The sequence below is a fragment of the Aspergillus nomiae genome, assembly GCF_001204775.2.
Source record: "Aspergillus nomiae NRRL 13137 chromosome Unknown contig00091, whole genome shotgun sequence".
In the NCBI taxonomy this organism is placed as follows: Eukaryota; Fungi; Ascomycota; class Eurotiomycetes; order Eurotiales; family Aspergillaceae; genus Aspergillus; species Aspergillus nomiae.
Window position 1 is genome coordinate 20,280 of NW_015378146.1, and position 22,983 is coordinate 43,262.

Consider the following 22,983-nt stretch of genomic DNA (forward strand, 5'->3'; position numbering starts at 1 on the left):
TCATAACTTTTTCTCCATATTTCACAATTAATATACATGAACAACGGTAAGGTATGTGCAGATGCACTCTCTCGACTACGACGATGACAAATGGAGGAAGACTGATCAGGTACATCACAGCTAGAAGCTAGCCATCTCGATCCAGCTAGCTACAAATGCTAATCTCCGCCCACGATCTGCTGCCATACGATGCGAGAATTCCTCGAAATTAAGCTTGGCGCCTGTGCCTCCTCGTTCTTTTGCTTCACGTTCGATACGATTGAGGTAGGCCCAGCGTGAAAGAATCAGTGGAGATGGGGGCATGGTGGGGCCATCTCGAGGTGGGAGTGTGGAAGTGGAAGCAGGGGGTAGAGGTTGGATTGGTGAGGGGGAGAGTTTGGGAGCCGTTGCTTCTGCTTCGGGTGAGGAGGCGGCGATTGACGGTGGTGCTGGGAATGAGGTTGTACCGTTAGGTTGGAGGCGAAGTTCGGCAGGAAGGGTTTGCGGGAAGGTAGAGTGTGTTGGGGAAGCGTTGTAAGCGTTAAAGTGTGACTCCGAGGTACCGGGTAGCTCCTGGGTATCTTCATCTGGGCGGTGATGTGGCAGTGTAGGGTCAAAATCGGATTCAATAGATGGTGACCGACTCCGTTCTGATATTGGGGATTCTGGTGATGGGGCATCTGGCGCACAATCCGGCTCTTCCTGCTGGGTCTCAGCCAAAGCAGGCTCGGTTAAGTCCTCTTCAGGATCAGCGAGGTGAGTTGGTCGTACATCGTCGTCCGGGAGCCGCAATGTAGGCGACGGAGGAGCAAGTATGGGTCCGTCTCGGGTGGGCTCTAAAGGCGGGCTTCCGATAGTATATCCCGCCCGTTCAAGCAGTTCTTCGAGGGACCTGTCGCCAAAGGGATTATGCAAGGAAGGCTCCGGTTCCTCTTTGGCCTCGTCGTCCTCGCTCCGCCCATTCAGTCGGGCGAAATGCTTTCCGGCATCTATTTGCTCTACTAGCTCAATCTCTCGGGCCCAGATCTTGCGCTCAGTGCGCGTCCGATAAACTTCCATGAGCAGGTCTTCCTTGGGTTTGAACAATAGATCAAGCAGTTCGTTGAATCCTTGTTGCGTGACTTGATATAGAATTTCCTTCCCAACGTCCCTTTCTACTTCAGGGATTTCGAAGCCTCCCCACCGCTCACCAACAAGTATACTGCGTGAGGATGTCGATGGATTTGACCTCACATCATAGTCATCAGTGACGTCGTCCTGGAACCGCACCTTGGATGAAGAACGGGAACGAGGAGATGGCGGATGTGACTCAAGTTCAGAATGTTGGCTATGGAGGCCATCATCAACCGATACATCATCCGCGTCTGAATCGGTCTCGTAGCCTTCAGGCGCAGCGGCGCCATCTTCCTCGTCGGTGTAGAATGCCCTTCGCCGCCACCGCTCATCAATCCCATATCTACGAGCGGCATCCACCCGCCTATCATCATCATCAAACATTCTGTGGTACACAGCAGTGCCGATCCGAGCCCTGTCAACTGGGTCAGTTACCTCTGATAGGGGGACATAGGCCCCAAGAGCCGTCACAATATCCTCATCGCGGATATGTTCGGCCGGAGGCCAGCGGTCAGTAGCAACCGACGAACTAGAGCCATCAGAGCTGCTGGCATCATCTATGTTCTCGCCTCCAGGTCTACCTTGATCGGGTAGCCGAACGGATGGAAATAATGGTCGGATACTGCCGTATCGGCTCCTAACAGCAGCATCACCGACGACGGCATGCCGGTCACCAGAATCGGTCCCGTCAGGGCGCAAGATACCTTCGTTGTCCACGATTTCCATATCTCCTTCATGGTTGACGCGCTTGCCTTCTCCGGTCCTAGACACCTCTCCTGCAGGTATGGTGCCGGGAAATGCAGAACTGATTGGCTGGCTCCCCAGAACAACATCTCGTGCACCGCCCTCTAAGAAGTCGTCTTCCATGCCTGCCACCATGTCTCGTGTTAATTCTCTGCTAAGAGCGTAATATGCCCGGAACACCCGTAAGAAGTCCTTCCGATCCACGTAACCGTCGCCATCAATATCATAACCACGGAAGACACGGCGCAACCTCTCGTCGTTGCTCTTATTGTTAAGGCTTGCAAGGCCTTTCAAAAATTCTTCAAAGCCAATCAAGCCATCACCATTCGTATCATAGAAAGCAAACATTCGATCGTAGATAAGGCTTGGAGGGGGTGGACGGACAGATGTGTTGGGCACGAAGCATCGATCGAATGTCTTGCGGTCAATCGCCATATAGAGCTTGTTTGGGTCGTCTGCCCATTCGTGGTTTGCCAGGCAACGAAATTGATCCCAAAGAGCGTCCAGCTCCGTGTTCTCGAAGTTGGTATCCTTCATCAGACGCTTGGCCAGGGATCGATGTAGACTGCGGGGAAGCATGGCAGGCTTTCCAGGATACCAAACAGGCTGGGACTGTCGGGGATTCCCCAGGAAAGGAGCCGGGATCCGTACTTTGTAAAACAAATGGGTCTTGATGTGAACCTGCATCGCCTCACACGTCTCACAGAGATCGTAATCGATGCAGTTTGCGCATCGGTACCGAATGCCTTGGATCGGCATAGCGCCACAACTGTTACACGTTACTCCTCTGTGGATATAACCATCTCTCCGTGCTTGGTCCTCGGCGATATGATAAAGTAGGTTGAGCAAGTTCTGGCCTTCCCTCGACGGAGAGGCGTCGTTGTGCCCTTCGCGCCAGGAAAAGACGCTCTGATCATCCACGACTGTCTCCCCACCATCCATATTTTGCGCGGGCGTAGATTCATCGGGGAAGGTAGAAGTAGACAAGGTAACCCTCTCCCCGTTCTGTCGGCGGCGACGCAATTCTTCTCCGTAGTTGCTGTCTTCGTTGAACCGAGCCAAGGCCCTCTCGATCCCCGCACGCGATATCCCACGCCGCTGAAGCTGCTCCGTCAAATAGTTCCTTTCCGGGCTGCCCTCTTCCACAGTATGCGCTGGCGGGAAGTCCAGAGCGAGAAATGATTCCAGAAACGTGTCTTCCATCATCTCGCGCATCCGCTCCGCATGAGCCTGGGGAACGCCGACTTCCTCCATGAGCTGATCCCGGGTTGCGAGCAACGACGGGAGCAGCCCACTTTCCACACGTCGGCCATCTTCTGTTTCTATGCGAAATGTACCATATACTCCATTCTGGCGCTCTAATTGCTCAAGGTGTGCGATGGCTCGAGAAGAAGGAGTTTCGACGGGCACAACCTCCGATCGTCTCCTTAGGCCTCGCGGGCGGCGTATAGTTCTTCGGCGACGTAGAGATGGTTGGGATGAGGAAGAGATGATAAGATTGTTGATGTAGACAAGAGCGTAGGCTGCTGCGACACCAGTGAGTAGGTAGACAATAGGACGATACCGTGACAAGGCCGGCCTTGGTTGAGATGCCGGCATAGCGGTGTTTGTAACGGCGAAAGGGCTATGGGCTATTGAACTGGGTCATTCTCATCGTGAATGTGCGATAAGATCCGGAAAAAAGCGTGCAAAGGAAAGAAAACCGCTAGCAATGAGGTTGTCAGCGTGACAAGTTTGGAAGCTGAAGGTGGGAGTATAAGTTGATTGGGGAAGAGTTGGAGAAAGGCGGACAACCAAAAGCCCGTGAAATAAACGACCGCCTTCGGAGTTGCAGTAAATTAAGTGTTCTACACGACACTACGGCCTCCAGTCATCAATCTTCTAATGTCTTTGAGTTCGCTATGTATTGTCGTAATAATGATAAGTCACAAAAATAGTAGCAGTGCTGCGCAATTTGCAGATATATGCTGTATGCCCTCTAATTTAGAGATTGCAATATACTCGTCTTTTTGGGGCGCATTTGTCGTGTCAGCGCAACCATCAAACATCACTTGGATATTCTCTGATAGCCCAGATCACCGAATCAGCTTCTTTTCACGCATAAAGAAGCTGCTGACAAGGGCAAAGAATACCACAGCAATCATGAATGCAAAGCCTTTATTCATAGCCCATCCATAACAGCCCCGAACCGCTTTCGCAACACTCGGATCAAGGGTCTTAATAAAGTCGAGACTCTGGCGCACGCCATCAACGATGCGGTCAATATCCTTACTGTCACGCAATGCAGACCTCAGCCGGCCCCGAAGAATCTGCTGGACCACTGTTGAAGATAAAGATAGGCCGATCACTGAGCCTAGGGATCGGAAGAGGTAAGAGCACGCTGTCACTACTGCCTGGTCTTCGGGCGTCGAATTTGAGACTGCAAGAGAGGTCAGAGCAACTCCATTTATTGCAACTGTATCTTTTTCACTTACTGAGGCAGATCAACGTTGATGTGACACCGATTCCATTTCCAAAACCCGAAAGTACCATTCCCATGATCATCGGTACAAGACTTTCCGTGGCACCTCCAGAGAAAAGGAAGATCACTGTGACTCCTAGTGTGAGTAATGAATATGCCGCTACCGTCAGCCAGTAAAATTTCCCGGTCCATTTCATGACGAATCCGGCAAAAAGCGACCCAGTAACGCCGGCAAGAATACTGGGTAGAAGACGCAGCCCAGCGACAGTAGCAGACACACCGTCTACAGCTTGGAAATAGAGTGGAATGTAGAACAGGGCTGCCAGCCAGCCCCCGAAGCTGAAAAAGTTACAGCCATAACTAGAAAAGAATGTTCGGTCGAAGATAATATGACCGGGGGCAAATGGTTCCGCTGCGTAGAAGACCTCAACCACAATGAAGAGCACGAATAAGATAGCCGATACACTCAGCGAGATAATGGTTATCGGTATGGTCCAGGACACATTGCTACCGCGGTCAAGACCTAGAAGAAAGCCAAGGACCGCCCCAACGAGAATAATCGCTCCTGGAAAATCAATACGACGGAGCTTGTCCTTCCAGTGACTATTTTCCTGCGGTGGCAATTTCAGTATGATAGAAACCGCTGTGAAAGCAAGAACACACATGGGAGCTTGAGCAATGAAAGCCCTATGAAATGTATCAGAAGCAAGCAACCTTTTACACTGGGAGAGAAGCCATACCAACGCCAGCCAATGTAGTCTGCCAATATACCACCTGCATGAGGGATAACGTTAGTGGTTGCCGACCAATCATAACGCCTGCCGTACCTAAGGGTGCTCCAATTCCCGATCCAGTAGCATATATAATATTGATTATACCTTGCCAGACACCTCGATCTCGCAGCGGAACAATATCACTTAGTAGAATGCTGACAACGGTGGTCATACCGCCTCCCCCAATACCCTGGAAAACCTATACTCCCATAAGCCACCCCATATTCTCATTCATGTAAGATCGCCAAATACTTACACGAGCAGCAATCAATTGGTGGATATTCTGCGCTAGACCGCAAAACAAGCAGCCAGTGCCAAAGATAGCATACGCCCACAGCAGACATGCCTTGCGACCAAAGATATCACTCAGTTTTCCATAGAGCGGCTGGAACGACGTTAAGGTTAGAAAGTATGAAGTGGCAATCCAACTTGTCAGATTGAGTGCATGAAGATCGCTACCAATCTGCCCATAACTGGCCATGATAATAGTCTGGTCGGCTGCAGATAGGAAGACCTGGCATAAATTAGCACAGGTATACAACTAATCACGGGAAAACGAGACCATACGCCAATTGAAATCGCAGGAAATATATAGCTCAGTCGTGGGCTTGATTCTGTCACGTCTTTGCCCGACGCTTCCTGTGAACCACCATTCTGCCCTACCGTGTCGGGGTCGCGCAGACCAGAAATGACACCGTTTGAGGGACGGACAGCATTACCGTTAACTTGCGGGCCCAGCAGCGGGGAAGTCTCTGTAGGTGTCCTTTCTGGGGCCATGATGCTCACTTCACCAGTCCCACGGATCGAGGATTGGACTGTGTCAATCACGACAGATACAGGAAGAAGCGACGACTCCACCACAACTATACCACCGGCCTCGGGCATCTCCAGGTCACGTGATGATAAGCAACCCCACTGAGCTTACAAATTAAACCGAACAAGACACACCCTCATTGGATCAGTCGGCTCTCGGCCCTGGATGGAGCCAAAAGACTTGAGCCGATTAAGTTTCATACCAAGTCTTCAACGATAGCGGGAGTAGGGCGATCACGTGGGTGGGAATGTTTACTATGGAAATGTTCTGAATCTTCTGATTCACTTTTATGATGGAAACCCTTCAGGCTGTGGGCGCCGTGACCTGGTGGAATTCTGGGTAGTATGAATTTTCTTATTCGCTAGTCTCGTTCACTCAACTCTTTTTTCTAACATCTCCAGTTCATGCCTCGGTTTTCGCCTCTTCAACTGTTGGCATAGGGATAGGTCCGCCAGGAGAGTCTGGTAGACGAGCGGTCAGTACCTCAACACCGTCTTCCGTCACCAGAAGTGTGTGTTCGAATTGGGCAGACAGAGATCCATCGGCAGTGGTGCTGGTCCAGTCATCAGGCCATGTACGGTCCCTGTGGGTACCAATATTGATCATGGGCTCGATTGTAAAACACATTCCAGGCTTGGCAGTTCCTACCGCCTTGTTCTTCGCGTAATGGGGAACATTAGGAGCGCAGTGGAACAGCTGGTTGATGCCATGGCCACAGTAGCTCTTGACCACACTGCAGTTGCGGCTCTTCGCATGCTTTTCAATGACGTTTCCTGGGTCTCTGAACAGCATACCCGGCTTCACCAACTCAATAGACTTCTCCAAACACTCCCGAGACGTCTCCACTACTCGAACAGCATCCGGGTTTGACCGAGCCTTCTCTCCAACATAGTAGGTTTCGTTAAGATCACCATGGAAGCCATTATGGTACAATGTAACGTCAATGTTGATAATGTCGCCGTCTTCAAGTGGGCGCTGATCGGGAATACCGTGACAGATGGTCTCATTGATCGATGTGCAGACAGATTTGGGGAAGTGCATATAATTCAGCGGCGATGGGTAGGACTAGACGCAATTCAGTATCAAGCGACGCGGACAAGCTTACGATAGCGCCTCAAATCAAGACGGCCACTCACATTGCGCTCGACACAGGCCTTGTGAACGACTTCATCAAGGTAATCGGTCGTGATACCAGGCTTCAGTTCCCGTGCGGCGATATCCAATACCTCACGAGCCAGGCGGCAGACTTTTCTCATGCCCTCCTGCTCCTCCTTGTTCAGGATAGTAATGTTATGCCGGCCGATGAACTTTTGCTCTGATCGAGGAATACCGTCCTTGGCATAGTCGGGGTGGGGGATAGATTTGGGCACTGTTCTCCGGGCCGAAAGTGGGTAGACAGGTCGCAAAGAACCGGTGAAAGGGTAGGCTGGGTAAGGATTGAAGAGGCCGGTGGCTGGATCTGGTTCAGAAACTACTTTTGGCGGAAACAGGTTTGTGAGGATATTACTCTTTGTTTTATGAATGGCCTTGTGCTCGCTCTACAACAACATTAGTATACATGCGGAGTGGAGTCAAAAAGAGAGTAAAGTACGTGGACCCTACAGGTCACACTAGGCAGCCTACCCAACTCCGTTTAAAACAGTCCTGTGAACAAAAGAAACTATCTGTGCCCTGTTTGAGGCATGTCGGACACTGCAGAGTTCCCGCGGCCTTGTCGCAATCCACACCCATGCATTTCCGAGTCGCGGCTTCCACTGCCATGCTGTAAGAAAGAGATAGAAAGTCGAAGGGAGAAAATAGCGCAACAAATGCGAAGCAAAGTCAAATTGGGGTATCCTATGCGGATCAAGCGTTGCTAGACGTAGGAAAAAATGGGAAAATCCCCCGCGGATACACTCGTCGGTCGAGTCTCGGCGCAGAAGGAACTATCCCTAATGCGGCAAGGCTGTTAGCCGTTAACGTCAACGGTTAAGCGCAGCCAGACGCGCGGCTTGGCATCATGTGATACTTCTACGTACAAGGCGAAATTTAAGCGTCAAAAGTATGGCGCAACCATCGCTGGCTGTAATTGGGGAGAAATCGTCGGAATGCCACTCACGTGTTAATCACGTGAGGCAAAGTTCTATCCATGAGCCATAGTCATTGTTTTAATATAGGAGTGAATAACTTTTTCTTCTTTGAAGAGAAGCAAAGTGCGCTTGACTTGATAGACCTGTTTCTGTTCTACAATCATCATGGCACATGAATCTCCGAGGAAGCAGAAGGTAGTCATCGTAGGTGCCGGACCAGTCGGATCCCTCGCAGCCCTATATGCTGCCGCTAGAGGAGATGATGTTGAAGTGTATGAACTACGTGGAGGTGAGCCTACATTCACGACGTGCCCATGCTGTATCGTGCGATATCTACTAGAATGAGGATATGAGTTTCTCGACTCGAAATTGATTTCCGTGTCGCTGAAATGACATCATCGTCTGATATATGATACATCCCATGCTGCATCATAGATGTCAGTTGTGGATCTTTTTGCTCACCTTGTGGAGTAACTTGCAGACCTTCGTGATCCTACTACGGTCCCATTGAACTTTACCAAGTCTATCAACCTCGCTCTGGCTGAACGAGGTATCTCGTCCCTGAAAGGTTCAAATCGACATGGCATGATCGACAAGGTTCTCAACGATGCAATCCCTATGCATGGTCGTATGATTCACGGGAGAGACGATGGAAAGCTCTGGGAAGCTGCGCAGGCATACGACGTCCATGGTCAAGTTAGTACTTCCATGACTGATGCTTGAGGCTCTCGTGTCTAACAACAGGCTCACAGGCCATCAACTCCGTAGATAGGGGCACGCTGAATAATGCCTTACTTGATGAGTTGGAGCGGACGCCAAATGTCACATTGTTCTTCAATCACAAATTAACAGGAGCTGATTTCCAATCAAACCGAGCATGGTTCGAACGTCGAGCCCCAGGGGATACTCCCCTTCCTGGCTCCTCCAACCGTGTCCCTGAGATCGAAGTAAGCTTCGATTACATGATCGGTGCAGATGGTGCTCATTCCGCCTCGAGATATCACATGATGAAGTATTCTCGAGTCGACTATCAACAGGAATACATCGACACCCTGTGGTGCGAGTTTCGGATCCCACCATCGGACACTGGTGACTTCCGCATCTCGCCGAACCACCTGCATATCTGGCCCGGAAAGGAGTTTATGTTCATCGCTCTTCCGTCGCCTGACAAATCCTTCACCTGTACTCTATTTGCCCCAGCCGCCCACTATGCGCAATTGGAGAGCTCACCGCAGAAACTGTTCGAATCCTTCGATGTTAACTTCCCCGGTGTCTCCCCGGATCTGATCACCCCTGAAGCTCTGCAAGAGCAATTCAAAGAAAACCCTCATCTCCCCCTGATTAGTATCAAAAGCAAGCCTCACCACTATGGCTCCAATGTTGTCATTGTCGGAGATGCCGCTCACGCTATCCTCCCATTCTATGGGCAAGGTCTCAACGCAGGTCTTGAAGATATTCGGGTCTTGTTTGATTTCTTGGACAAGCACGGCGCCTTTGATTTGAATGCAAGTCTCGCGACTCGCCGCGAATCACGCCGAGCAGCTTTTCAAGCATACACCGATCAACGAACGGCAGATACGCACGCCATCAATGACCTCTCCAAACAAAATTATCTGGAGATGCGCTGGGGAGTGAAGACCCCACTATACAAAATTCGTAAGTCAATCGAGGAAGCCCTCGATCTCTACGTGCCTAGCCTTGGCTGGAAGACCCAGTATGCTCGCGTCAGCTTCAGTACACAACGGTACTCGGACGTCGTCAAGGCGGTCCACAGACAAGGCAGGATACTCGGCTACGGATTCGCATCTGCTGTCATCTCCAGCATAGCTGTCGCTGGAATACTGGTTTGGAAAACACCAATCCGGCTTTCACCGCTACCTGCACTGCAATCGACAGTCCGATTTTTAGGTCATGCTTGGACGAAGATTTCGCTTAGAAACGCATAAGGTGGATGCCTAGAGTACTTCCATTCAGGATATGTTTTGTTAAGTAAATAAGTTTTTTCTCTTTTTATCTGTTTTCGTGACTCAGCGTCTGTCTTGCTTATAGAGAGGAGCCTTGGATATAGTTGAGATTTTCCCCAAACGTGTTGCGCGGATGATAGACAATAGAGCATCGAATTCAATGCTTGTCCCAATTAATTGATGTATTCCTCGTCGCGATATTCTTACACGTTTTCTCTCCTGATTCGGGAAGAACATGGATTGCATGGTCTTGTTACCTAGTCATTTTAGACAGCCATCGAGTGCCCATGGTGCCACAGAATCACCGTCGCTTTCCTGGACGCCGGAAAACGTATGGCCTACGAATACTAAGAATATGAATGGGCTGTGAGTACAGCCCTCAAATTCTCAGCATATCCTTAGCATTTTCGTCGGGCCCAAGCTAGCCACTTCTTGCATTCTTACTTTTCTTTTTGTCGGCATAATTGACCTTTTCTCTTTTCTATCTTGCCATTCGCTGTATATGTGTAGCTCAGTCAGAGGCATTATCGGCAAAATTGATCAAGGAACGTGTCATAACCACGAGTTTCCCCCTCGATCGGTGATAATAAGACAGTTCAGAAAGACATATCTCACCGCAGTTTGACTTGTAGGATATTGCATGGTCACTGTTGTCTTTGGATCAATAGGGACACGTCTGCAGTTTAGGCCACCATGGAAATAGCACATCGGATTGAAAAATCAGACCATTGCAGCCAGGAGTCTATGAACAAGACAAAAGGTGACATAACAGACATTCCATCATCCGGTACTGTATAATCAAACGGTATTTCGGGAGGCCGACCACTGAAGCCATCAAGGTCGGATAGAGCAATGACAAACAGACAGCCACACCATAAATACACAAAGTCCAGTATCATAAAATCAATCGGGCGCTGAACATAAGAGTAGGCCAAAGCAATGCCTATGGTTACCCTTCCAGCTCGGTTATAGTAGACATAGAAAGCAGACCAACATACTCGAAAAGACAGAAACAAACAAAGGACTACCCAGCACCGCGGGAAAAAGAGGCATAACAAGAGAGCAACAACATCACTATCTGATGTCTGACATGTAGCACAGTGACTAGTGCGACGTACGCTTTAATAGACGACCAAGAACGGCTTGGCCTCGGTATATCTCATTATCCATGGGTTTCATCAAGGGAAAATGCTCCGGACGGCTTAGGAGTTCATGGGCCAAATGTGGGATGCTGTGTTATTCATCAATCATCAGAGTCCGAGAAAGGATTATGTTCCGACCAAATGGAGTGAATCAGATATCCGGGTGATCCAAGGTCAAAACGTTGGCTTCCGGAAGGAGCCATCCCTGGAAATAGCCTATCAAGGAGCAAATGAAGATGTACCACAGGTCATGGGACATGATGGTTTCCAGTATGGTCTGATCTGCGGCATAAAAAGGAAAGTGGCCATTGTGTGGAGATATCACATTCAAAAGTGAAAGAGACAGGGCTTGTTCATGGATTGGCGAACTTTACCCGGCGAGTTCGTCGATCCTGAATGCGCTTCTCCGTGTCAACATAAAGACGGTCTAAGTATTCCATGGCACTGGCATCTTTAAGGATCTTTGCCACTTGGGTTCCAGCTGAAATTAGCTGGAGAACATTTCGATCATCCTTGATGGGTCTGGACTGATGCTTGGCAGCATGCCTCATTTCCAGGGAATTCTCCAGCACCGTGACTAATTGTTTGATTTGGCCATTATACAAAACCCGGGCGGGAATGCGGCGCTTGGTGGCCAGTCTCTTAAGGAGATATACCCACTCAGTCCATTCACGGTCTGAGGGAACCCTCACCTGTCTTTTGTCCGGTTCCAGTGGAATCGGAAATTGATACTTTGCAACAAAGTCAAAAGCACATTGCGACAGCCGGTCATTCACTGCGCTCAAGATTCGATCTTGCTCTGAAACATCAAGATTAGTAGGGAGATGAGGAAGATCCCTTCCTTGAGCCGCTATAATACGCGGAGAGGGGACATCTAGTAACTGATGGGGTCCATCAAATTCGTCCCGGTTGGACGGTCGTCTCTGTGAATGGTAACGGACAGTGCCCTTGGTCTTTTCAGAATTACGTCGGCCATGCCTTTCAACCAGGTATTCCGGATTCTCTGCTGGCTTAACAAAGTTGTAATCGCGCCTAAGCGATTCCGGAGGCAGGTGAGCGGGGTGTTCCCACTCTCGCGAAAGAATTGGACGCGGCAAAGGCCCCACGGGTGAGACAGTTATCCCAGAGGCGTGTGAAGCCACCGGAAGACCGCTGTATGGCATAGGAAACTCAAATTCCGGCGATACTTGCTTCGGCGGCCTTGCGGTGGCAGATTGAGTGTCTAGAGGACCACAATCACGATGCGGGGGAGAAAATCGTTTGGCGCTAGATAAGTTTACCTCAGCACGATACCCTCTCTTCCCAATGGGAAGTGAAGCGACACAGCATGATTAGATAGATACCTTGGATGGGGATGATAAACCAACGGAGGCTCGCTAGCAGTCCCGTAGATTGGTGGTTGTTGATGCATGATGGCACTGCAGATGGTGAGCTTCTTTCAAAAACCTTAGGCCACAGGGAAGGTAGAGACAAGGGGATTCGCCAGTTAGCGCTGACCTGTGACGGGACCAGGAATCGGATTCACTGCTAATGGAGTGCGTGCAGGAGCCACTACCTGACGTCCCGGAAAAATAACTGAAGGCTGAGGACATTGCTATTACTGTAACTGATAGCACCGGCGCATGAGGTTGTATTTGAGTACAGGAATTGGCAAAGAGACCAAAAAGACAGGGCTAGTCGGATATTCTTAGGGCTGCCGAGTTGCTAAACAAAGATTTGTTTTCGAGCAATGTCTCACTGCAAAGCTAGGGAGCTCTGGTGTTTAATATAGACATCTAGGTAAGCAAAGGCAAGGATATGGGCCCAATCGTTGTGGACCGAGGCGAGCTTTTGCTTCTTCCGTCCCACGATATCTCAGATAAAGATAGGCATGGTATGAAGAACACCACGCTGCAACGGCCAAGGGACACTTACAAAGGGGACTCCGTTCCTGTCTAGAACAAGACTTGCGGAGAAGACCAATATACAACAGGGTCAGATCGCCAATCAAATCCCCTCAACACCAGGCCCCATTTGACAAGGTTTACAGAGAGAGATCAGAAAAGGGGCGTAAATAACGACTGGATGAGGATAGATAACAGTCATCGCAGAAGCGCGAGGTATGGGCCAGGCAGGTGCCTGACCCAGCTCCCTTGCCCGTCTTTTGTCTCACGTTCAATCAGGTGCTTCCTTGCACTGCCCTTGGGGGGATACATCTCTTGTGGGATCAGCCCGGAAAGGCTGGAAAGCACCCATCAGGAGCAGATTCCGGTCAACGTTCGGGTGCTGATCCTACCTCGAAAGGACATTGGGATCATAGGACATCGAGATGGAAGAGGGGAGCCGACGACAGATACCCGCCTGCGCTGAGTTTTGGGCAGCAATATCAGGATTGCGCAGGGCGCATGCATCCACTAGGCAGAGTGACATGTTGTCTCAGGGCTTGGCTCCATCGGAGATCATTCAGCAATTATATCGCAGGAAGCTCGCGGTTAGAGTTTCTTTCCAGCACTGAGTGGGTTATCCCCACACAGATCCCGGGTGGAGTATGGCTGCGAGAAAGATGGGATCCAGTCGGAATCTGGTCGTTGGGTGTCAAGTCGAACACTTCTTTCAAGCCAGGAGCGCTGGTTGGTCCCGTTCGGGTTAAGGGGCTCCTGCCTGAGCCCTCAGGACGCAGCCAAGCAGGTGCTACGGGAAATCCATCCTTCTTCAAGTCCCGCCTTCATAACAAAACGATTCTCTCCATTGCCCCGGATTGGTCTTTGCTTTCGCCATCGAAGCAACTGCCGCTGCACTTATGTACCGGTGCTGACTCCATCGCCTATAGCTTGCGCTGATCACTGACGGATCCGTCGACGGGAGTACTAAAACGATGGGGGCCACCTAAGTCCGACGGCCCATAGTGCCTACCATTATAGTGGTACTTGGATTGAACAACATCGGTGGATCTGAGAAGCGCCAGGTTCCAACAGATGGCGGCCCGAAATTGGGATTCCACGGTGGAGCACGCGAATCTTTGCCATCCCCATTGGGATCCTGATGCTTCTTGACACAAGTTGGGCATACACCTGGCTGCGGGTTTTGTTGCCCAAGCTGCGGGCCAGTCCTCGTCATATGTGCCTGTGGATTGCGGGGTGATTCAATCTGGCGACCAGGAAAGGCCGAGAACAATTCAATTATTGGGTCCCTACTTCAGCTCTCGGCCAAGTAATGGATACGAAGTTTTGCAAAAGTCTATCCGGTTCTATTCGGAACAATCGCTTCTCGGGGTTCGACCGTTCTATCATTCCTGTTGGTGATGATGGCGATAAATGGGCCATTTGGATAGACAAACAAGGATTACGCTAGGTTAGAGAAGCAAAAGGAAAAATAAAAATAAAAAGGAATATCAGAGGCTAGTCCTATGCGGCGCATACCGGGAGATACCGCGTACGGAGACATTGTTTGCAGCCCAACAAATTGTCCAGAAAGACTTGGAACCTGTAAATGATTTGTGGAGTACAATGGCTAATGTTTTCTGTCACGTCAGAGCAACACGTACTCGCCTCTTCATTGATCGGAGGGTTACACTGTCAATGCAGTAACTCTTGGCTAGGATGCACACGAAGATCATTCACCCTTCCTACATGCCTGCTGCATTGGTGATTCGATCCCCATACGTCGAGCATAATCCTAGATATCCGAGTAAATAAGGACACGAGAACTCTCTGGATAGACATGATTGTCTACTTACCTCACAGCTGAGCCGAACACCCGTTTCGATCCCGACTTTGGGTAGGTACCCTAGTATCAGCTTTGCTTTCTCGCCACTAGCATAACGAACAGAGCATGCATCCCGAACACTGCCGCGGCTCAAGGTAGTGGTTGTTCCAAAGACCCATGTCAAGAATTCACAGATCAAGCCAACAAGATAAGCCAGTGCCTTGGGGATGTGAATCTCAAATGGGGGTGTGTGGCCAAAATGGGCCCATATGGCAAGGCAAAAGTCCCTAAAGGTGATGGGTTCATTATTTTGAATAAAGAAGACTTCACTGGCTGCAGTCTTTGAAGACATCAAATTCTCAGCAGCCAGGACATGGGCATCGGCAACATTGGTGACATATGTCACATCCCACAGATTCTGGCCATCGCCGACGATGAACGGGGTTTCGCCCTTGGATATACACGCATGTATTGCAGGGACTAACCGGTCGTCTCCCGGTCCGCATAGCACAGAAGGTCGGAGAGAACATGTGGCCATTGTGTCGCTTGATTCATTGAGAACCATAGCTTCTGCAGCAGCCTAACTGCGAGGACATGTATCAGCGTATTAGAGACTACAGTGTTGAATTGCATCACATATATCAAGCGGGATATCAACCTTTGACTCGCCATAGATGAGTGAGGAGGAGGGTATAGGCCATTGTTCATCGATGTTGTGGTACGGTACGTCCATTTGATCCGTCACCACACAGCAAGAACTGGTGTAAATAAAGCCCTTCACTCCACTCTGTTTAGCGGCCTGCAAGATATGCTCTGTTCCTCCAACATTAGTCTTCCAAACAAGCCCTTCAAGCCTTCTTCCAAATCGTTCACTCAGGGCTGGGACAATTCCGGCCGCGTGGATAATAACATCCGGTCTGGCTTGCTCTATTGCCTTGCTGACCTCCTCCTGTATAGTAACGTCAACCTTGATATATTCAATACCATCTGGTACAGTATGGACCGGTCCAGGTGGCTTGATATCTATGATGGTGATGGCACACTCGGGATGTTTCTCTGCAAGAGCTCTGGCGATGGCCGCACCGACAAAACCGGTGCCACCTGATATCAGGACTTTTTTCATCGTGCACATCTTACCATGCTACATTTGGAGATCTGGATTGATGTGGGAAGACATGAGTGTTTTGAATATATCAGCAATGAAGCCTTTGTAACCAGCAAAAGTATAGGTTAGATTGTGGGAGTGTTGTTTCTTTTGTCCTCCGCAAGAATTCCGTTTCTGGCTAGCCCTTCCCCTAAAACGTCACCTGGTATATAGATCCATGGATGTACCTCCCAGCTGTAGGTACCATAGAGCCACCGCCTCCATCGAAAGCTCTGAATTCTTCATGACTTATTCTCCTATTATTTGATCTAGTCAGTCCCATCCAATTCCAAGCCATGTACACAACGCTGTATAATAGTAGTAAACGGCCCAAAAACGGGTATGTCATGGACAGAAGCACAAATAAAGGAAAGTAAGTAATACATGAAGTCGATCCTATGTTACTGTACAAGGTATCCATCCCAACTGTCGCAAACATAAAAAGAAGAAGATACAAATCATGGGCGGAGGCATTGCGACTGGCCAAACTCCGGTTTAAATGCAAAACCCGCAGCATCCAACATATATGAAAGAAACGCTCTATCTTGTTCTGCCTTTTGACATCCATCTCAATTATTTAGAGCACCCGGCAAAGGACCAGGCCTCCCACCTGCTTCTCGACACACTCTCGCGCTTCCATGATACCGCGGTCCGTCGACAAATATAAACTTTCACCGGGGGACCGCAAACCTTCTACATATCCACTCTTTTCTCCGCGAATCACTTCTCGAAGGCCTGCAACATCGATCGTGACCCTTCTCTTGGGCTTGCTAACCACGCTCATCTTGCCGAGGACGGGATCGCTCTGCCAGTACTTGAGCCCGAGCCAAAGACGCCTTGAGGCGACATTGCTTTGAGTCAACGATTGTACACCTTCGACTTCATCATTTACCGAGGGAACACCCAGAAGAGTATGTTGAGGAGGGGGAGTAGGGCCTCCGCGGACGACCGAAGAGATGTAGCCAGAGTTCTGGAGAGCAAGGCACAGTTTCAGGTGTAGCTTCGTGTTCGGGATGGATGTGAGACCCAAACGGGCCTTGGTGGCGTTGTTTAGATGGGAGCAAACGTGGGCGAGATTGACAAGAGACATTTTGGATCGTAGATTGCCGAAATTGGCCCAATTGAAGGGACCCCTTGAATGTTCCGACGGTGTGCGGGAGAGCCAATAAATCACTGGGTACGGGGGAGCGTAGGTATGAGCACTACTTTTCCATTGTGAGATAGGGAAGAGGACAGATACACCTACCGAAGACTAAACCCCTTGGGAAGAACGACTCTCAGGGAATGACAGCAAGAAAGCTCCCCGTTTCAAGTGTAAGATCTCCGTAATCAACGATGATGGGCCGTGAAGTTGCGATGATGCGGAAGCTCAAATGAAATTTTCGGAGAAACGATATGACGGCTCCGACGGGGTGTTCCTATAGGCCGCCAGCCCAGTAGGGCATCAACTAATCACGGCGCCAGGATGCATCTCGAAGCGCCCTCTAGCCGCCGGCCTCTTGGACACTACAACTTATTCCCCCTCATTGAATCGTTCCATATATAATGTTGTCCCCAAGTTCTCTATCGCGTACTTCTACGCATGTCTATTCACCTCCCCCTTCAAATATACCCCCACCCCTCGCCCCCATCGCAACTACTCTTTTTTATACTACACTACTCTGTACTATACTATACTGATAAGCCATCATGCCCCCGTTGCCGGGTGAAGAGCGTGCGCTGACGGTGTAAGTCGTACACTGCCCCCGCAAGATCCCCCTCTCTTTCAAATGCGATAAGCTAGTCTAACCCTCTCATAGCTTTGCCGATATTCATTATTATTTCACAACTCCGACTCCCAAGCCTCTCCATCATCGATTTGATAAGGGCTCCTATCTGTATCTTTATCACAATGTGGTGCAGCGCAAGACGAGAATTGAAGTAGCGAATAATCCTGGAACTCGTGACCAAGATGCATTCAATGGCGGTTGGTGCCCTTTTCACCCATCCTCCGCATAGAGTGACTCTCCTCGCTGACTGATGTCCAGCTCTGGATCAGGTCTATTTACGCCATTCCGCCCAGTTTCCAACGCTGTGTACTTTAACCGTGGATGGCCGTCCGCCATCACAGGGCGCGCAGGCGTTCCCTCCACCACCGAATGCCAGTCCTCATGAATGGTTATTACCAAGCACTGATCCGCGTGATGAGGACAAGGAACTACGCTTGCACACGCTGGACATCTATTTCTGGACCTCAGATGATGCGGATAATTTCCTCAACCTGATGGAAAGATATCTGTCTCCCTCACAGATCGAGACAGACAGGCATCCCTATCCGCCTCCACAGGCTTCAGTCAGTACGGTTGTACAACAACTAGAAAACGTGGCCATCACAGATCCAGCGTACCAGAACGGGCAGACTCGTAACTCTCAATCAGAACCTACACCCAACTCCCCACCCCCTGCCCAGACGTTCTCAATACCAAGCAATCTTCCTCCTCCACCCCCGATTGGGGGTCCGCCCGCCACAGCACAGAAGACGGTCAATGGCACTACCCCTGCTGCAGAGGAACGAAATGACCCTGCCCAATTTACACCTCTACCATATAATCCTGCGGCACCAGCCGCACCTGAACCAATTCAACATCGGGAGAAGACCCCCCCTCCGATTGACGGCGGAGATGGAACCGGACTCGCAGCGGCCGCAGCAGCAGATAGCGGAGCACCGTTCACACCACCGTCCCAGATCACCGGCGGAGGAGGCTTTGCACCTCCCCCAAACAGTCAAGGGCCCCCATACACTATGCCTGGAAGCTACGCATCACCGCCACCGAGTGCTGGCCTAACACACTCCGGGTCGTTCTCGTCTCGATCATCTATTCAGAGTCCACCCAGCGTCCCATCCTATACGCCATCATTCCTTGCCGGAGGAGCCGGGGGTCACCAGCCCAATCCCCACCAGCCAGTGGCCATGTCATTTGCTCCGCCTCCCAAGGATCCCAATGCTCATCTATATGGTCAGACCCAGAATATATATGGTGGCCAGCCTCAGATCCAACCGGCGTCTCCAGCGCCACCCCCAATTGGCGGCTACTCAAACTACTCGTATGATAAGGCAGCCGTGCAGCAACCAGTGTCAAATGACTACGACATCCACAGGCAGCTGTACCGGCCCACTGAAGCAGAGGTCAATTCACATTCCCAGAAAATAGCTCAGAAGTCAATACAAAACTCCGGCCGGCCCCGAAATTTGGAGGAAAGAGCCCACCGAGTGGAGAGTAGTGTTAATAGGTTCTTGAAGAAGTTGGAGAAAAAAATTTGATACACGGAGATCAAACTTTCTGGAGTCCGTCACTCCGAAGTGCAGTATTGCTGTTGTTGCCCCTGTACACGAAACGACTATAGCACTTGCTTTTCGAAATTTCACATGGTGTTAGTAGTCTTGGGGTATGGTATCAGATTTTATCTAGAGCAATTCCCTGGATTTGTTCAGAGGTTTTGAATCGGATTCCGAGCTATTGAAAAACGGAGTTTTGTTCTCATGCTACCCAGAATAGTAGATGCTGAGCAAAATCTCAAAAAAAGGGGGGGAGAACATAAAAGAACAAAGCCCACAGCTCCAACAGTGATGCAAAACTGCGGAGTAAACTTGCACTGTCAAAGTTCAAGCAATAATATAAAGGATTAAACAACTGGAAGACCCAGGAGAAATATAATAACAGGAGAATCGAAGAAGGTAAAAAAAGGCTTGAGAAGAGAAAAGGTAAATAGACGAATAAAAGTGAAACGGGCGGAAAAGAAACAAGAACCTGATTAGACTCCTCCCAAGTACATATGCAAGTGGGATAATATGCGGCCCCTAACGCTAAAAGCAACTGGAATCTAGAACTCCACCAGAAAATGCTCCGACATGCATACATCGTCGGCCCTGCTCATATTGTGAATGAGATGCTTTCAAAACCAAAACCAAAAAAAGTAAACCAAAGAAGAGCAAAAAAGGTCCGCGCAGACGATAACATGTATCTGGTCGCATCACGAATAAGACGGGTATGAAGAAATTATAAGTCACAAGAAGCGAAGTATGGATGTAAATATAGACATTCATGTAACACCATGATTGTCTTGGCTGTGCTCGCTCTTCAGTTGAGAGATAAGTTGCCAAGGTCAACATCAACGTCGTCTACCTTGACCTCTGACTTAGCAACGTCCTCAACAAGCATCTCTTCAGCAGAAGTAGCTGGAGACTCAACATCAACCTGTTCCTTGGTCTCTTCAGTATTCGAAAGCCCAGAGGGTTCAACGCCGTGGGCATCTGCCGCCTCGTCGGCAGAGATGGAGAGCTCTTCGGTTGATGGAGCGGCGAGAGTCTGTTCTTCGGAGGCCTCTGCGGCTTTGGTGGGTTGCTCGGGATCAGAGGGTCCAACTGGTGCGTTTTCAGAAGCCATAGAGGGCTCGATAGGCAAATCCTCCGACTGCTTCTCAGTTGTGGGTTCCTTCTCGATTGCTTCAGCTGACGCATCAATAACCGCTTGAACAGGCTCGTCCGCAGCCTTGGCATGATGCTCAGTAGCATTCACACGTGCACTATCCTCCTGTGGATCAACTGCCTTGGGCTGTGGTTCTTCTTTCTGAGTAGGCACCGGCTGCGGCTTCTCCTGTGGTTTCTTAGCCACACTCTTCTCCTTCATTGGGCGCGAGTTGTGGGCTTCTGTCTTCGAAGCAACTGGTCGTACTGGAGCCCGGGTCACCCGGGAAGGCCGGGGTGGACTCTTCATTTCAACCTTCTCATGAGTTTTGTTGGCAGAACTAGCGGTGGGGCGCATCATTCTAGCGAGAAATCCCTCGTCAACCGCCCTAGAACTGGTGTTGCTCACTCGGGAATGCGGGCGGTCATGTGCTGGTTGACGCGGGAGGGAAGGTTGAGATGCCTGCTTGCGAACGCTGGAGGCAGTAGTCGTGCGGTGGATTCCACCTGTCGCGTTCTTCAAACTTGACGGCTTTCGGGACAGGCTAGAGGTAGTTGTTCCAGTAGCTCCTCCTCTAGCGGCTGATGATAGATTTGATGTCGTTGCCGAAGTGGGCAGACGAGCCGACTTGGTTGGCGGTCTTGGTTCAGGCTTGTTAGTGCGGGATGCACTTGTCGCTGTCGGCTTGGTAGCCTCGCGTGCCGGCATGGAAGAGCGAACAGGTCGCGTAGCAGTCTTGGCTGTCGTGTTCAAAGACGAACGGCTTGTCTTGGTGACTGGAGCTTTGGGCGCGTCCCTGGTGGCAGGAGGTCTGGGGGAGCGTGCTGGCTTAGAGGCCTTGGCATGGTCGGGCTTGGCAGGAGATGTTGGAGTTCGCGGATGCGCGGCAGACTTCAGGGTCGTAGATGTCGACTTGGACGCAGACCGGTTGGGTGAAACTTTATCCACCTGGATGGTGGACGGACGCTTAGTGACTGTCTGCGTCTTCTTCGGGGATGGCGCAGCAGAGACGGTCGAGATGGGGTCGCTTCGTTTATGAGGGGACGCTGCTTCCTTGGCCTGAGGCCTTACACCCTTTTCGGGAGAGGCCACTTGTGTGATCACTGTTTCCACCATGTCGCCTGACCTGGTCTCATTCGGGGTTTGCTCGCTATCTAAGCCATTGCTGATTGGGGACGACAAGGGACTCTTCAAGGGGGCGTTCAGATCATCTGAATTGAAACTCCTCACCCTCGACGGGGGAGCAGCTGGGCTGTCACTGCGACTACTTGCGCTTCTCAACCCGGCAATGGCGCCAGATTGAGTGGCTCCATCAACAGCTATGAAGCTGGCACGCACTTTCGATAGAGGCCTAGAACCCGAGTGCTCAGAACCGACGGGAGATCGACCGCGGGAAGGTGGGGACGTGGTATTCTGGTTGCTGCTGTTGTTGTTGTTTTCGAACCTGGCGAGCAAGCTCCTCACACCCGGATGAGCGCCCGTATCCTGCATGGCGTCTAGTCAGGATGCTAAGGGGTCAAGGAGGCAAGGGGGTTGAAGCGTGACAATGCTCGAAGTGAACGGAATCAATGTAGTGGACTGTTGGCGCGAGCTTGGGTGGTGAACGACCGGAGGGAGAGTCTTGCTAGGATATCCGAGCAGAAAAACGGCCAGCACACGATAGAACGCGCTTCTCGGGTGGTGACGTGATGGGTATAAACAGAGCCAACAGTTCGAGTGGAGAACGAATCAGCAATCTAGCGAGACAACGTGGACGTCAAGCATAATGGAATATCAATGAGAGAATGATGAGTCCGACATGAAAATTCGCGTTGAGAAGGTAGAAAAGGACTGAAATTACCAGACGGTACGAAAGGGAAAGGAGAGAAAGAGAAAGGGAGAGGAAGAGGAGGAGGGGAGAAGAAGAGAAGAAGAGAGGGAAATGAAGAGTGGCCCAGCAACGCGGATGTGGAGGGACACGCCCTGCAAGCCTGAGGCAGCGGTTTCAGGGGCAGCGGATCCGCCTCAGTTTAATGATTTCCCTTCGTCACGAATGTTCCTGCGAATTACTCCTTTCGACTAATTGTGGACTCATAGTTTCATCGTTTGACCCACTCCTTGTCACAGGCTTCCTTTCCTCTTCATTGCTCCAGGCCAATATATTGACGGAGTCCCTTGCCGGTCTTTTTACGTTCGATAATCCCGCCGCGGCAACGGGCGTGCCCCATCGATGGCATCTCCTGCAATGTTCTCTCTCTCCTGAGAGGCCAGATTGCAGGTTTGGTCAGGATGGATGAATAATACGTGCCTGGGGCTAGAGGCCTTGTGTTGCCTATTTCTTTCTAGACGATGGATGGTTGCATTGCACTACTCTGTACTACTTGTATTAGTTTGTGCCTTGCTGTGAAGGATTAATAATAATAATAATAATAATAATACTACGTACTATTATTAACTAACTAACGATTCTCGAGGTTTTTATGAGTCATTGATCTGTATTCGAACTCTCCTCCCATGTTCTTTCAGGAGTCAATTCTATGGCCAAGACTTGAGTCCACTATTTTATGCCTGTTTATATCTCCGCATGTACAGACATATATGTACGATCTAATGTACTCCGAGTGCATATCAATGAATGCTTTTTACACAATGAAGACATGCTTCGGGCAAGG

At 50.2% G+C, this 22,983-nt stretch overlaps 7 protein-coding genes across 7 annotated transcripts; 2 read left to right on the forward strand and 5 right to left on the reverse strand.

Annotated features, from left to right (window-relative positions):
* Positions 1 to 120: 120 nt before the first annotated feature.
* On the reverse strand, positions 121 to 5,955 carry ANOM_004793 (EF hand domain protein; the record flags this gene model as incomplete). The annotated part of the gene is made up of 7 exons (XM_015550050.1): positions 121 to 3,475; positions 3,916 to 4,255; positions 4,311 to 4,984; positions 5,038 to 5,071; positions 5,125 to 5,269; positions 5,327 to 5,584; positions 5,638 to 5,955. 7 exons carry the CDS (start codon positions 5,953 to 5,955, stop codon positions 121 to 123), a joined length of 5,124 nt encoding a protein of 1,707 aa, XP_015408058.1.
* Positions 5,956 to 6,286: 331 nt separating this feature from the next.
* Positions 6,287 to 7,655, reverse strand: ANOM_004794 (methionine aminopeptidase MAP1; the record flags this gene model as incomplete). Its single annotated transcript, XM_015550051.1, has 3 exons — positions 7,508 to 7,655; positions 7,021 to 7,422; positions 6,287 to 6,949 (listed from the first exon to the last, which is right to left on the reverse strand). The coding sequence occupies exons 1-3, from the start codon at positions 7,643 to 7,645 to the stop codon at positions 6,287 to 6,289; spliced, it is 1,203 nt and encodes a 400-aa protein (XP_015408065.1). The 5' UTR covers positions 7,646 to 7,655.
* Positions 7,656 to 8,118: 463 nt separating this feature from the next.
* Positions 8,119 to 9,899, forward strand: bna4 (kynurenine 3-monooxygenase; the record flags this gene model as incomplete). The annotated part of the gene is made up of 3 exons (XM_015550052.1): positions 8,119 to 8,242; positions 8,435 to 8,649; positions 8,706 to 9,899. The coding sequence occupies 3 exons, from the start codon at positions 8,119 to 8,121 to the stop codon at positions 9,897 to 9,899; spliced, it is 1,533 nt and encodes a 510-aa protein (XP_015408064.1).
* A 1,513-nt stretch (positions 9,900 to 11,412) lies between these two features.
* ANOM_004796 (uncharacterized protein) lies at positions 11,413 to 15,866 on the reverse strand (the record flags this gene model as incomplete). The annotated part of the gene is made up of 7 exons (XM_015550053.1): positions 11,413 to 12,281; positions 13,212 to 13,279; positions 13,335 to 13,452; positions 13,952 to 14,161; positions 14,668 to 14,713; positions 14,775 to 15,323; positions 15,402 to 15,866. The coding sequence occupies 7 exons, from the start codon at positions 15,864 to 15,866 to the stop codon at positions 11,413 to 11,415; spliced, it is 2,325 nt and encodes a 774-aa protein (XP_015408063.1).
* Positions 15,867 to 16,464: 598 nt separating this feature from the next.
* Positions 16,465 to 16,977, reverse strand: ANOM_004797 (mitochondrial 37S ribosomal protein uS8m; the record flags this gene model as incomplete). The annotated part of the gene is made up of 1 exon (XM_015550054.1): positions 16,465 to 16,977. One exon carries the CDS (start codon positions 16,975 to 16,977, stop codon positions 16,465 to 16,467), a length of 513 nt encoding a protein of 170 aa, XP_015408062.1.
* A 599-nt stretch (positions 16,978 to 17,576) lies between these two features.
* Positions 17,577 to 19,188, forward strand: ANOM_004798 (uncharacterized protein; the record flags this gene model as incomplete). The annotated part of the gene is made up of 3 exons (XM_015550055.1): positions 17,577 to 17,614; positions 17,687 to 17,853; positions 17,915 to 19,188. 3 exons carry the CDS (start codon positions 17,577 to 17,579, stop codon positions 19,186 to 19,188), a joined length of 1,479 nt encoding a protein of 492 aa, XP_015408067.1.
* Positions 19,189 to 20,005: 817 nt separating this feature from the next.
* On the reverse strand, positions 20,006 to 21,823 carry ANOM_004799 (uncharacterized protein; the record flags this gene model as incomplete). The annotated part of the gene is made up of 1 exon (XM_015550056.1): positions 20,006 to 21,823. One exon carries the CDS (start codon positions 21,821 to 21,823, stop codon positions 20,006 to 20,008), a length of 1,818 nt encoding a protein of 605 aa, XP_015408066.1.
* Between the last annotated feature and the right edge of the window lie 1,160 nt (positions 21,824 to 22,983).